Consider the following 14,314-nt stretch of genomic DNA (forward strand, 5'->3'; position numbering starts at 1 on the left):
GGACTTCTACCCCTCTGACCTTTATTGTTCCCTAAACCATTCGGGCCACTTCTTGCCACAGTCACTAACTGAACCAAGTCTAAGCCACTCACCCACATGGAGAGCCCATAAGATCATGGCTGGGCTCTCTGAAAGTTCTCAGCTTCTTTTCTACATCTATAAGTATTTATTTCATGCCATCTACTGGCTACTTGTTAGCATCACATGGTGTGTGTGTGTGTGTGTGTGTGTGTGTGTGTGTGTGTGTATGTGTGCATCTCTGCCTGTGTGCCTACTCACACACACGGAGGTCAAAGGACAGCTTGAAATACCCTGTTCCCTCCTTTCACTATGAGGTAGATCTAGGGAATCAAACTCAGGTGGGCAGGCTTGGCAGTAGGCACATTAACCCACACCTGGAAGACTTACTTCCTGTCTTCCTGAAGGAGAGAACTGAGTCAAAAGATCTTTTCAGCTGGTGGTGGCACACATGCCTTTAATCCCTGCACTCAGAAGGCAGAGGCAGGTGGGTCTCAGAGTTCAAGTCCAGTCTGGTCTACAGAGCAAGTTCCAGAACAGCCAGGACTACACAAAGAAAACATGTCTTGAAAAACTGAAAGAAAAAAAAAAAAAGATATATTCAATTTAAGAAGAAATTTATTTAGCAAAGCTAAGCAAAGCAGACACTCCAAAGTTAGATGGCAGTGGGCTGCTCCCAGCCAGGAAGTTGTCCAGGGAATTCTGCATTGTGGACTGTAAAAGAGTTTTGTGAATATCTATAGCATAAGGTGATCTCTCTTCCTCCCCAAATTGTGGTAGACCAGATCTCCCTTTTAAGGTCTCTCTTCCCATGAACCTTTTGAAAAGAGTACAAAAGGAGGTTACATCAAGTGCAAGTGATATTATAACCCCATCAGGTCTTATGCAGGTTCACTCCCTCTGTTTAGGGCACAGAGGTGAGAGAAAGCTATTCTGAACGGCAGGAGACACAGCCACCAACATGCCACTCTCTGTGGTTTTCTTCTGCTACTTCGAGTATATCCTGCCCACCTGGTATCAGAAGGTATGAATTTCACACAGAGATGTTCTGCATTCTCCTGCTTGCTTTCTGAAGCTTTCAGAGTCTAAGAAATGCAGACCTTCAAGCATCGCAACCCACTGCAAGGTTCTAACACAGGGTTTTCTTCCTAGAAGCTTCTAAAATGTAAGTTGTGGTAGGAAACCACAAAGCCTGATGTCCAAGAGCTGGGTGCTTAACACCCCTTCTGTTGTTGAATGCCCTGAACCAAGATAGAGAATTATTTTTCCTGTTGTAAAATGGAAACAATAATTTTTTTACTCACTGGGTTGTGAAATGAGATATGTACTTTTGAGTGTCTGACACACAGGTGTCGATCAATTAAAATGAGTAAGTTTGGAGTCATCCAGATGGCTCAGCCCATAAAGCCATTTCCTGTCAAATCTAAGGACTGAGCTCAGTCGCATGGACCCACATGGTTGAAGGAGGGAACAGACACCCACAAGTTGTCCTCTGACCCCTACACAAAGCACTGCTTGTCTCCGTTTGCTCCCCCCCCCAAAAAAATAAATGTAATAAAACTTTTTAAAAATAAATAAGCTTAGTTTCGCCATCTGAAAATGAGAACATGAATGGTAACCTAGTGAGTGGTGTTGGAAAGACTCTCAGGTCCAAAATGTTTGTGTCTGTGGTGGCTCATGCATTCCTTTCCAGCACTTGGGAGGCAGAGGCAGGTGGAGCTCTGTAACTTTGAGACCAGCCTCATCTACAGTTGAATTCAAGACAGCCAGGGCTACACAGAGAAACCTTGTCTCAAAAAAACCAACCAACCAAACAAACAAACAAAAGAAAGTGGTTTGTAAAATCACAGTCTCACACCCAGATTATCCTTAGGACAATTGGAGAAGAGCAGCGTTTGGTTCTTGAAATGTTAACGGATTCTGCCATCTGGTGGTAAACAGTGCTTGGAATTCATTTTTAAAATAGTTGAAGCAAGGTGGTTCCTGGGTCTTAGAAAATCAGATCAATCTATGCTCTCTAGGTTTGGAAACAGCTACAACAGGAACCTACCAAAAAAAGTACTTTCACATTACACAAATCATATATGAGACAGATAAAATGCTCCCAAAGCCCTCTGAAGGAGTTTGGAGGGCTTCATTCAGTAGTCCCAATATTTTACCTTCCTCTTGGAATTTTACCCCCAAATACAGACTCTTCAGAAAGATTATTTAATAAAATATCATTAGTTTGTTTTGTCTTTTTTTCCATTATTTTTAAAATCACATTTAATTTTTTAATGAATATATTTTATTTTTAAATATATATTCATTTTTATTTTATTTGTATGAGTGTCCTGTCTGCATGTGTGTCTGGGCACCATGTGCATGTTTAGTACCTTTAGAGGCAAAAAGAGGCCATTGGGTCACCTAGAACGTGTGTCACAGGGGATCATGAGCCACCATGTGAGTAGTGAACCCACTTCTCTGCAAGAGTAACAAGTCTACTTAACCACGGAGCCATCTCTCCAGACCTGGTTTATTTTATTTTTACTTGTGTGTATGTATCTGAGTGTATGCCATATACAATGGCCAGAAGAAGGTAGGATTTCCTGGATCCTGCTGGATCTCCTGGAGCTGGAGTTACAGCATTTGTGAGACGCTTAATGTAGGTGCTGGGAACCGAACTTGGGCCCTCTGCAAGAGCAGTATGTACTCTCAACCACCGAGCCATCTTTCCAGTCTTCTGAATTACACTTATCTATTTATTTTGTGTATATGTGTGTGGCCTTGCATGTGCCGTGATGGTTCCTCTGTGGAGGTCAGAGGGTGGTTTGCTGGAGCTGGCTCTTTTCTTTTACCATGTGGGTCCTGGGGATCAAACTCAGGAAGTCGGGCCTGGCAGCAGGCACATTTACTTGCCGAGCCATCTCACCAGATCCAGTATATTCTTTTGGTGTTTGTTTGTTTTTCAGCTTACAAAAATTATTTGTGTGTGTCTATTTGTTTCTGTGAACACTACATGTATGTAGGTACCTGTGGAGGCCAGAGAGGGCATTGGACCCCTGGAACTTAGAGTTACAAGCAGTTGTGAGTTGCCGGGAACCAAATATGGGCAAGAGAAGCAAGCACTCTTAAACACTGAAATATGAGGACTGCAAGCTGTAGAACCTGGAGGCGCCAGTCCAGAGCAAAAGTGGAGTCGAGATGTGTCCAAACTCCCAAAAATCTCATCCTGAGGTGGACAAGGAGTAGGACTGTTTCCTCCCTGCTCCAGGCCTGCATGTCCCTGCACACGCATGACCCCTCCCCCATCTCCGCCAGCCTTGGGATAATCAGTAGCCTTGGTGGCCAGATTACAGGTTACACTTCCTCTCTCCTCATAAGGACGTGTCCACCAGCGTCTGGAATTCCTCTTCATGTAAACAAATCATTCCCAGTACCTCAGCACCAGCCAATAAAGTACACTCACCCCGAAAACCCCTATTCACTCTCCAAGGTTTATATAGCCCTTGCTACCCCCAATAAAAAGAGAGCTGTTTCACTAAAAACTGTCTCCAGAGAAAGCTGCTTCTCCTGCACTCATGCTGACGGAGATTCCTGTCTAACCCACCAGCTGGCTAAGCTTCATTCCTTCCAGTCCAGCCGGGTGTGTAACAGTGCCTGGATAGTGCAAAGGAAAAGGCAGAGCCCGCTGGCACCAACACAGCTCTCTCCTCATCTTCTCTCGGGGGGGGGGGGGGGGGGGGGGTGGTGGTGGTTGTATGTGACTTCTCCTTTTTCTTCCTCTTTCTCTCCTTCCCTCCCACCCTCCCTTCCTGCTTGTGATGGTTAATATTGACAGTCAATTAGGTAAATTTACAATCTGCTAGACTGCAAGCCTCTGGTGCTGTTTGTAAGGAATTCTGTAGATTAAGTAAATTGAGGTGGGAAGAGACACCCTAAGCTTGGCTGGCACAGATCCATGGGCTAGGGGCAGGAACTGAATAAAAAGCAGAAAACAAACTGAGCACCAATGTTCATCCCTGCTGTCTCCTGACTGCAGACACAGTGTGACCAGCAGCCTCCAGCATCAGCCACCTCGATACCGTGCACCTTTAGGGGCTGACTGTGCTTGAACTGAGAAACCAAGTTAACCTTCCCATCTTAAGTCGCTTCTGTTAAGTATTTTGTCAGTGTCACGAACAAAGTAACTAATGCAGTTTAATTCATATTTTTAGTTGGCAAGCAAAGAAGTGGATTTCATTGTGACATTTTCATACATCTGTGTCAATACAATCCATTATCATCAAATTCGTTTGCCTCCCCCAGCCTCTCCCTGGATCCTCATCTGCCTCTAGCTGATTCTCTCCCGGCTCCAAATGTTCCTGTCACACACGGTCCATTACCGCCCCTCCCCCACTTACATCTTAAAGGCTCTCTCTTCCTATGTCTCCTGATCTCCTTTCTAGTTTTTTAATCTATTTATTTGTTATTTATTTATTTATTCATTCCTGTTGTGTGTATGCCACACTGTGTTGGAGTCAGTTCTCACCTTCTGCCTTTTACTTGGGTTCCAGGTATGAAACTCAGGTGGGAGAGTTTGTGCAGGAAGGGCCCCCTTAGCCCTGCCTTGCTGTGCTCTCCTGCTTCTCGTCTTATGACTTACACACACACACACACACACACACACCTTTGTTTTCTACCAGAAAACTTACCACCTCCGGCCTGGCCTGGTATTCGCTAGGTTTTTTTTTTTTCCTCTTATCACGCACCTCCTGTGAGACTCACAGCTCTGTAGGAAGAACCCTAAGTCTGCAGAGCTGGTACCGTCCATGATATAGTGACAGCCAGTTTCTTGTACTGCATACTTCATGGCCCACTTCTGACTTCTCGACCATGACTTTGTCGTTCCAGAGAGAGTTGAGCCCAGTGATTCTCCCAGGCCCCTTCTTGAGGCAGGAATCAGTGGATGCTTTACTTCTGGGCTCTCCGAGTGCAGATTCCTTAGCAGTTCCCATCTTGCCGCGTGGGGGCAGCAAACACCCTTACTTCTCTCTAAATCCCACACCGGTCACACAGTTCATTCAGATCTTTGTGGCCCAACCTAGTCTCGAGAAAAACTAAATCCAAAGTTATCAAGTAAACAAAGAATGACGTGTAAGGAATAAAAACAAACCAGCGACTATCCAAACTGATCAGTTATGCCCAAGACAACCTAACCATAACTACTGATTGCTGCATTTAGGCCCAGATTAGCACAGAGCTGGGCAGGTCAGGGTTAGTGTACCGGTGAGAGAGGCCCTGAACTCAATGCAAAACGCAAAGGAGGGAGAGCCAGAGGCCATAGGCATCGAGCTGAATAACACTGGGTTAAACTGTGTCTAAAATGAGAAGAAATCAATAAAATATCCAATATTTATAAGCCGTTGCAACAGAGTCTGAAGAATGACCTCAGATGACAGACTTTAAACATATATGTATACATATTCATATGTGTGTATATATGTGTGTGTATATACATACATACATACATACATACATACATAATGTGTATGAGTGTTTTGTCTGCAGGAATATCTGTGTACCAAATGTGTATTCAGCTGGCCATTGGAGCCACAGGAAATAGTTACAGTCAATTGTGAGCCACCACAGAAGCGCAGAGATTGAACCTGGGTCCCTCTAGAAGAGCAGCAAGTGCTCTTAATGCTGAACTGTCTCTCCAGTCCCTGACCTTTACTTAAGGTGTGTGTATGTGTGTGTGTGTGTGTGTGTGTGTGTGATATACACATGTGTGTACATATGAAGGCCAGAGCATGATCACCCCTCTGTCAGTCTCCACCTTATTTTTTGTGGTAGGGTCACTGCTGAACAAGGTCTCTCAATTTCGGCCAGACTGGTTGGCCTGTGAGCCTCTGTGATCTGCCTGTCTCCCCTCTCAGAGACGGGGTTACGAGCACAAGTCACCAACCCTGGCTTTCCACATGGGGACTGGTGATCCAAACTCAGGTTTTCTGATTGTAAAGTTAGCACTTTAACCAATGAACCACCTCTCCAGACTCTGTTCAATAATTATTTTGTATCCGGTCTGTATCACCAAGTTTTCACAGGTATGTAGGATGCACTTGATTATATCCACCCCTCTTTCTCCTCTCCTTTCCCACCCAGCCCACAGGTGCCTTCTTCTCCTCAAACGGTCTTCCTTCCACTTTAATACTTTTGAAAAATTCTATATTTTATAAATAAGAGAAAATAGGTGACATTCGCCTTTGTGAGCCTGACTGTCGTGATCAGCACCATCATCTCCCTATAATGGGGTACCCCCACCCTCCATTATGACGTAAGACTATGCCACCTTTCCTTCACTCATTTATCCACTGATGGGCACTGAGGTGATTCTAAGACTCAACTGTTGTGCCCAGTGCTGTTGTAAGTGTGCATGGATGTGCAGGCTTCTCTGTCCAGTGCTGTCATAAGTGTGCATGGATGTGCAGGCTTCTCTCTGTCCAGTGCTGTCGTAAGTAAGTGTGTATGGATGTGCAGGCTTCTCTGTGGATTTGGCTTCCAGAAGTAGAATGGCTGAATCATATGGAAGTTATTTTATGAAATTTTATGTTGATTTCCAGATTAGGTGAGCTAGTTTACACTCTTCCTATAACAGCGTAAGTGTTCCTTTAAAATAGTTTTGAACATTTATTATTTTTATGTGTGTACATGTTTTGCCTGAATACATGTCTGTATATCATCTGTGTGCAGTGCCCACCCACAGAGGCCAGAAGAGGGCATTGGATCCCCTAGGATTGGAGTGACTGTCATGTGGGCGCTGAGAACCGAACTTGGTTCCTCTGCAAGAACAGCCAGTGCTCTTAGCCGAGAGCACCCCCTCAGCCACAGTGGCTCCTTTGATCCGTGTTCTTGGCTGCATCTGTGGTGTCCTTTTGGCTTTTGAGACAATTTCACCTTGTAGCACAAGCTAGACTTGAAATTTCCATTCTCCTGCCTGTGGTGTCATGTCTGGCCTATTGTTTCCTATTCTTAAAACTTATTTTTATTCTTTTTAATTGTGGATGTGTACACATGGACATGTATGCACACATGAATGTCCAGAGGCCAGAGGTGTTGGATCCCCTGGCAGTGGAGTTACAGATAGTTGTGAGGTGTTTTGTGAGGGTGCTGGGAATTGAACTTGGGTCCTCTGGATGAGCAGTTAAGAACTCTACCGCTGAGCCACTGTCTCCTGCTCCTTGGCTGTTTTCTTAACAACAATGATTCTGACTGGGGCAATATTGAATCTCAGTGCACATTTGATTTGCACTTCTCTGGTGGCTAACTGTGGCTAGAAACATTTTTTATGACTTCATCAGCCACTTATTTGTACTTCTTTTGAAAATTCTATTGAGTTTGTTTGATTAATTGGATTATTTGTTCTTTGAGCATTTAAATTTTTTAGTTCATAATATTCTAAATATTAACTCCCTGTCAAATGAATAGTTGACAGAAAAAAAAATTGTCTTATTCTTCAGGCTCCTGACTCTAGCTAGTAACTGATTCCCTTATGTACATCTAACTTGACACAGTATCATCTGTCAATTATTTGTCTGTTATTTATTTACTTACTTATTACTTTTAGACAAGGTCTTACCATGTAACTCCATCTGGCCTGGAGCTTACTCCATAGAACAGATTTGTCTCAAGCTACAGAGATCCCCCACCTCTGCCTCCTGAGTGCTGGGATTAAACGCATGCACCTGGCCTTTTAAAAAAATGTTTCCTCTTGGGGGGTGGGGGGCTACTCCTGCAATTGCACAAGTGTGGACTTGTGAGAGGACAATTTACAGGAGTCAGTTTCACCCTTTCCCGTCCCCGGTCACCCGGTTTAATAGCAAACACTCACTGGTGGTTAGTTTTTTGGTAACTTGACACAAACTAGACTCATGTGGGAAGAAAGAAAGTCATCTGGAAAACTGCCTCCATCCCACTATCTTGTGAGCAAGGCTGTGCAGCATTTTCTTGATTGATGCTTGATGAGGGAGGGTCTAGCTTACTGTGGGCAGAGCCACACACACCCCACCTCCCCCAAACCCCCAGCCCCCAACCCCCAACCCCCTCAGTGCTCCTAGGTCATATAAAAGAACAAGCTGGTCAAACTACAGGAAGCAAGCTGGTAAGCAGCTCCTCTCCCTTGGGGGGGGGGGGGGGGGGGGGTCTCTGCTTCAGTTCCTGTCCTGATTTCCTTGGGCAATGGAGCCTGACCTGAAAGTTGCGAAACTGAAACAAACCCTTTCCTTGCCACATTGTTTATGGTGATGGTGTTTTTTAACAGTGTTGCTCTTGCTGTCTAAGGTTGCTTCTGCAGTTCAGGGTCATTTGTGTTTCCCGGTAGATTTTTGTCTTTTTCTACTTTTGTGAAGAATGACATAGGAATTTTGATGGAAATTGCATCGAATCAAGTTCTTTTGTAATAAGACTTCTTTCACTATCTTAATTCTGACAACTCATGAACATGGGAGATCTTTATACCTCCTAGTATTTTCTTCGATGTTCTACCAAAAGGAGTTATATCCCTTATCTTTGGCATAAAAGATATATAGCTACTGAGCTGGAGAGATGGCCCAGCGGTTAAGGGCACTGACTGCTCTTCCAGAGCAGTCTATAACTCCAAGATCTGACACCCTTACACAGACATACATGAAGGCAAAATACCAATGCAGGTAAAAATAGATAAATTATAATAAATAAATAAATAAATAAATAAATAAGAGATATGACTCTATTAGCATAGCAAAACTCATTCTGGTTTCCAAGGTCTTTTGTATCACAAGTCCCTGTTATACATTTCAAAGTTCAGGCTGGATTCCTCACCCTTCTTACCTCCTCCCCCACCCTAACTCTCTCCAGCTCACAACTCCCCTCCCCCAGCCACTCAATTCTCCCTAGAACTCTGCAACTCTTGCTATGGTTTTTCTCTGTGTGTTCCGTTCCTGCCTCTCACACTGTGTTCTCTGTTCTCTGACCTCTGATGGTCTCCCCTCTCTCACAGACAACCCTGGCCATGTCCAGTCCACTCCCTTCTCTCTGATCTAGATTTTTCCAGATGCCTGTGGCTGGCTTCCCTCTCATATCTACAATAGAAACCTTCTCTTTAACCATGCCATGGAGTGGTCAAGTCATCAGTGTATACAAAACCCATAGTGGGAGGAGAGAACCAACTCCCACAGGTTTTTCTCTGATCTCCCTATGTGCACTGTGGCACTCTCACACACATACATACATATACTTGTGTGTGCACACACAATTCAATAAATAAAAATGTCATTTAAGACAACAATAACAAGGCAAGTCTGAGCATGGTGGCTCCACCCTCTAATCCCAGCCCTTGAGGAACAGAGGCAGGAGGATTAGGAATGCAGAGTCGTTCTCATCTACATAGTGAAGGCAAGGCCAATGTAGGCTATGTGAGACTTGGTCTTAAAGAAAACAAAGGTAATGAGCCGGGATGGTCAGACAGAGGCTATGGGCGATGGCTTGTCAGATAGAAAAGCCAGGATGTATAATCGGATGCTTCCTATAATGGGGGTTCCTACTTGTGAGCAGTAGGATTTGAGGTAAGTTACTTCGTCTTTATGTGACTCCATAAAATGGGGGACAATGGTACATAACTAGGTACTGTTAAACAAATGAGTGGGCACACACAAGAATCTCAGTGAGAGGCTGTAAGGATGGTGGGCAGTTAGCATCACTTGTTGATCTTCCAGAGATCATGAGTGTGAGATCATCCTAGCACGAATGTCACATGGTTCACAACCATCTGTAACTCTAGCTCCAAAGGATCTGATGCCCTCTTCTGGCCTCCGTGAGCCAATGCTCATGTATGTATCACACGAGTACACACACTCAAGCATGCACACATGAGCACGCATGCACCCAATGGGATTTTAAAAACTACTTTTAAAGAGTCTCAGCACAGACTTAAAAAGGTCCTTGGCACACAGCCAGCCAGGGACTTCTCACTGGCTTGACTCCAGGGGCAGCATCAGGAAAGCAAAGCAGTGCCTTTCCTAAGGCAGTGCCTGCCAAGGTTTTCTCCCCACACTAACAGATTCTTTCCATTTAAAAGTCCCATGCCACACTTATTTGGAAATTTTATTCTTTTTATTGCAAATCTCTGGTAAAGGAAAAGACAGGGCAGCTGATTCTCCTTCAAACTTTGGCGAGAAGAGTACTCCATTGTCTCCGCTGGATGGCTGGCCTCCCAGCACCATAGAATTGCTGAGGAGGGGGGTATTAGGGGTGTGACACATACTGGTAGGTGCTGGTGACTGCCTCCCAGATGCTCTGACTTAAATGGTCAGGAGGTTGTTCTTTAAACTCCCCAAGTGACCCCAAGCAGCTAAAGTGGAGGGTCCCTGCCACAGTTTCTCATCACATGGGTAGGCAACATCTTGAATACCTGGCGATATCACCAGCAGCTGTGTCACCTGCTTTCATCACCTGCTAGGCCAGGGTCAGCAGGTGTCCCCTGTCCCCTCTTCCCAAGTGTCCTCTGTGCTCACCGGTCCCCCTTAGAGTCCCCAGGGGAGAGAGAGACACTGAGGGGGCGTGGCCCTGTCCTGAGGCTTGTGCTTAATCACTCGATAAAACAAGGCTAGCCTAGCACACAGGAACAAAAGAAGTCACACTGTCTGGTCACAGAGCATCATTGACTTCTCCTAGGAGGGCAAATCTTCCTATCTGGGGATGAAAAGATGTGTAGGGAGATGAAGAAATGCAGGATGGATACATGTTCCTCTGATAACCTCTCATGCATCCAAACTAAAATCAAAGTTTTCAAGCTCCCAAGAGTAGACTATTAGGTACTTTAGCAGCGTGTCTTACATGGGTCAACAGTAAGCGCCAGGTAGAATCTCATTGTAGTTTATTCTAGAAATAGAAAATGCTTTTGATATTCCTGAGTCCTTGCAGATGAGAGAGGAAAGGACGGGATGTTGTTCTTGGAACTTTTAAGTGCTCCCGCTCTTTCTCCCGGGGTACCCTCACTTTAACACAGAGTGCCTTCTGTTGGTATGGCACGCACACACAGGCGTGCAAACACATGGGATCAAGTCTTCAATGACTCAAACGTGACGACTGAAAATAAAACACCTGCAAAGGTGCCTGGACACTGTCTTGTCGAGGTATTACAAACATAGTCTGGCTTTGACTGTCCATACAAAGCTGTGTGTAGCTATCCCATGAAGGATGCTGAATTCGGCCCATCATGATGACGATGAAATCGTCAGGATGCTTAAAAAATACATAGGATCCCAGTTTTACATCACAACCCTGATGTGTTTACCACACTGTCTATTTTGTCTAAATTTCTTTTTTTTTACAAAGGACAGTACAGAGACATGATAGAAACCAAGGCACAGATATACAGTTACAACGAAGATCTATAAACCCTAGCACTTAGTGCCTATTTAGGGAACATTTAAGTAAGTCATAAAGTCTGAAAAATTCTCACATTCATTACAATTGATGAACAATTAACTGTGCAATAAACAGACTGCTGAGCCACCATCCCATTATTAAATATATGGCTATCACTACACAGGCTGTGAGTGGTTTCAAAAATAGCTTTAAATAGTAAAAGCCCGTACCTCTAGGTGGATATAAATATTGTGCCTTGTAGGATCTGGATAAATGTTGCAAGTTTCCACTTAATTTGTAATCTGTATGGCATTTATCAATTTTAAAAAACTATTTTCATTATATAAATGGCAGGGTTTTTGTTTTTTTTTTCTCCCAGGGTTAAACCTCTTCTCTACAAAAGACAGGTGATTTACAAAAAGTAACCCAACATAAAAAAAAAAAAAAAAAAAACCAACGCATAGACAACAATAGTACAATCCAGATGTGGACTTAAAACTGAACACTATCTACCAGGGCATTCTCTTAATGTAGGGTGAGGGGCGAAACATACCTGTAGCAACTCATTCACTTCTTAATAAAATAAGAAGAAAAAAAAAAACTTACCATGGCAGGGTTTTGTTTTGTTTTGTTTTGTTTTTTCAAAATAGTAGTCTTGGCTAGAGCATCAAGCATTGAAAATAAATCTTTTCATCCATAAAAGCCTTTCAAAATCTAAGGGAGTAAGGCTCAACTGCACTTAGGGAAATAACTTTGTAAAAATTGTATTTAAGATTTTAAATAAAGGGTGTTTTCAAGACTGAAGGTAACTGCTTAGACCCATGAGAGAGGGCACATTTCTTGGCACATGCACACCCTGGATGGGCTCCAGAACACAGCCTCGATCTGGCTGCAGAGCTGTCTGGCTCTTCGCCCACAGGCTGTCCCCTGTCAGGTCCTCGGCCCAGCCCTCTTCACATGGAAGTTTCTGGCTTCTGCATCTGCTGGATCTGTTTCTGCAGCTGATCCCTGTCCAGCTTCATCTTGGCCTCCAGGACTTGTCTGAGGGATCCTATGCTTTCGTAGATGGCTGTAAACCCTGAGGAAGAGGCAAATGTCACAGGGGTTAACAGCTAAGGAGCAGTGTCTTGCCGGCTTCTACAGCAACTGTTGTGGTTGGTTCTGACAAATGCTGAATTCTCCGGGGACCAATGCTGGATGGGGGCCTCCCTGAAAACTGCTTTTTTTTTTTCAATTACAAAGGTGTCTATTGTAGTCGAGAGAAACAGTAGATGCAGCTCTAGCCAAGTGACCAAAGCTCACACCGCCATCACCAGGAGAAATCACACCATGTACCTGCTGACCAGAGGCGAGAGCATCTCTGTTCTAGGTTATATCATAAGGAAATAATCAAACCCCAACTGAGGAACTTTCTGCAAAACACTGCCCTGTAGTCCAATATACCAGGTTCAGGGGTTTCTGGGGTCAAGAGAGTACCGGACACTTAGACCTCCTGCTTCTATGACTGTGGTTCTCAACCTTCCTAATGCTGTGACCCTTTAATACAATTCTTCCTAATGTGGTTGGTGACCCCCAACCATATAATTATTTTGTTGCTACTTTATAACTGTAATTTTGCTACTGTTATGAATTGAAATGTAATGTCTGTAGAGTGAGTTCCAGGACAGCCAGGGTCATTTCACAAAGAAACCTTGTCTTGAAAAACAAAACAAGACAAAAAAAAAACAAAACAAAACAAAACAAAACAAAACAAAAAAACAAAACAACAACAACAAAAAACCAAAAACAGCAAAATACATAGAATGAGATCTAATACATATGGTGGGGGAAATTCTAATATATTGTCTTTGGGTCTTAAATGAAAGAGTTGACTCAAGATACACATGAACATTCATATACCATACACATACACACATACATAGGTACACACACACAAGCGCAAACACATATATAACACACACAACATACACAAACATACATGCACCCCCATGTTAATTTGCATGAACATAGTAACCATTTAGTTACATACATCAAAAAAAAAAACAAACCTTAAATATACAAATATTAAAAAAAAAAAAAAACAAAAAAAACCAAAACAACTGAGGACCAGAGAGATGTGTCAGTGGTTGTGCTGGCTAATTTTGTGTCAACTCGACATAAGCTAGAGTCAGCAGAGAGGAGGGAACCTCAGAAAATGCCTGTATAAAATCAGGCTTTGCTTGAGTTTGTTCCCTGACTTCCTTCTGTAATGAACTGTGATGTGGGCACGTGGGCCAAAGACACTCTCCCCTCCCCACGTTGTTTTGGATCTCGGTGCTTCATCGCAGCAGTGTGACCCTAACTAGGACAGTGGCTAAGAACACTCTACTGCTCTAACAGAGGACTGCAGTTCAGAGCCCCACATAAGGTGGTTCACAAAAGCCTGCACACACACACACACACACACACACACACACACACACCCCTCATGTGGAAAGGGAAAGGGGCTGGAATAAATCTTTTAAATGAAATTTTGATTATGAAAAAGGGTTTTTTTTAAAAAGAAGAAGCCATCTCTACCAAAGAAGAATTTCAAATTATTCTGTTTATTTTTACTGACTTTTTTTTTTTTTTGGGGGGGGGGAGGTTTCAAGACAGGGTTTCTCTGTGTAGTCCTGGCTGTCCTGGAACTCACTCTGTAGACCAGGCTGGCCTTGAACTCAGAAATCCGCCTGCCTCTGTCTCCCAAGTGCTGGGATTATTACTGACTTTTAAAATTAAGGGTTTTGTAATGTTTTTTTTTTCCTCAGAAAATTTTATATGACAATTTAAGAAAAAGTATAAAGATTATTCATTTTAAAAAGGTTTTGATTGGGGCTGGTAAGATGGCTCAGTGAGTAAAGACACGTGCTGCCAAGCCCGAGGGCTTAAGTCCCATCCCTGGGAGCCACAG

At 43.6% G+C, this 14,314-nt stretch overlaps 1 protein-coding gene and 1 long non-coding RNA gene across 2 annotated transcripts in view; one reads left to right on the top strand and one right to left on the bottom strand.

Moving 5' to 3' along the window:
* LOC143439728 (uncharacterized) overlaps positions 1-3,591 on the top strand; it is a 37,471-nt gene extending 33,880 nt beyond the window's left edge. The window contains exon 5 of the long non-coding RNA XR_013107781.1: positions 3,027-3,591. This is a non-coding gene — a long non-coding RNA (uncharacterized LOC143439728). The remainder of the gene's footprint in view (positions 1-3,026) is intronic.
* Positions 3,592-10,871: 7,280 nt separating this feature from the next.
* The window catches only part of Fam81a (family with sequence similarity 81 member A), a 56,966-nt gene continuing 53,523 nt past the window's right edge, over positions 10,872-14,314 (bottom strand). Inside the window, exon 9 of the mRNA XM_076926186.1 lies at positions 10,872-12,460. Within this exon, the coding sequence (XP_076782301.1) occupies positions 12,336-12,460 (125 nt within the window). The 3' untranslated portion in view covers positions 10,872-12,335. The remainder of the gene's footprint in view (positions 12,461-14,314) is intronic.

The sequence above is a fragment of the Arvicanthis niloticus genome, chromosome 27 (genome assembly GCF_011762505.2).
Source record: "Arvicanthis niloticus isolate mArvNil1 chromosome 27, mArvNil1.pat.X, whole genome shotgun sequence".
Taxonomy (NCBI): Eukaryota; Metazoa; Chordata; class Mammalia; order Rodentia; family Muridae; genus Arvicanthis; species Arvicanthis niloticus.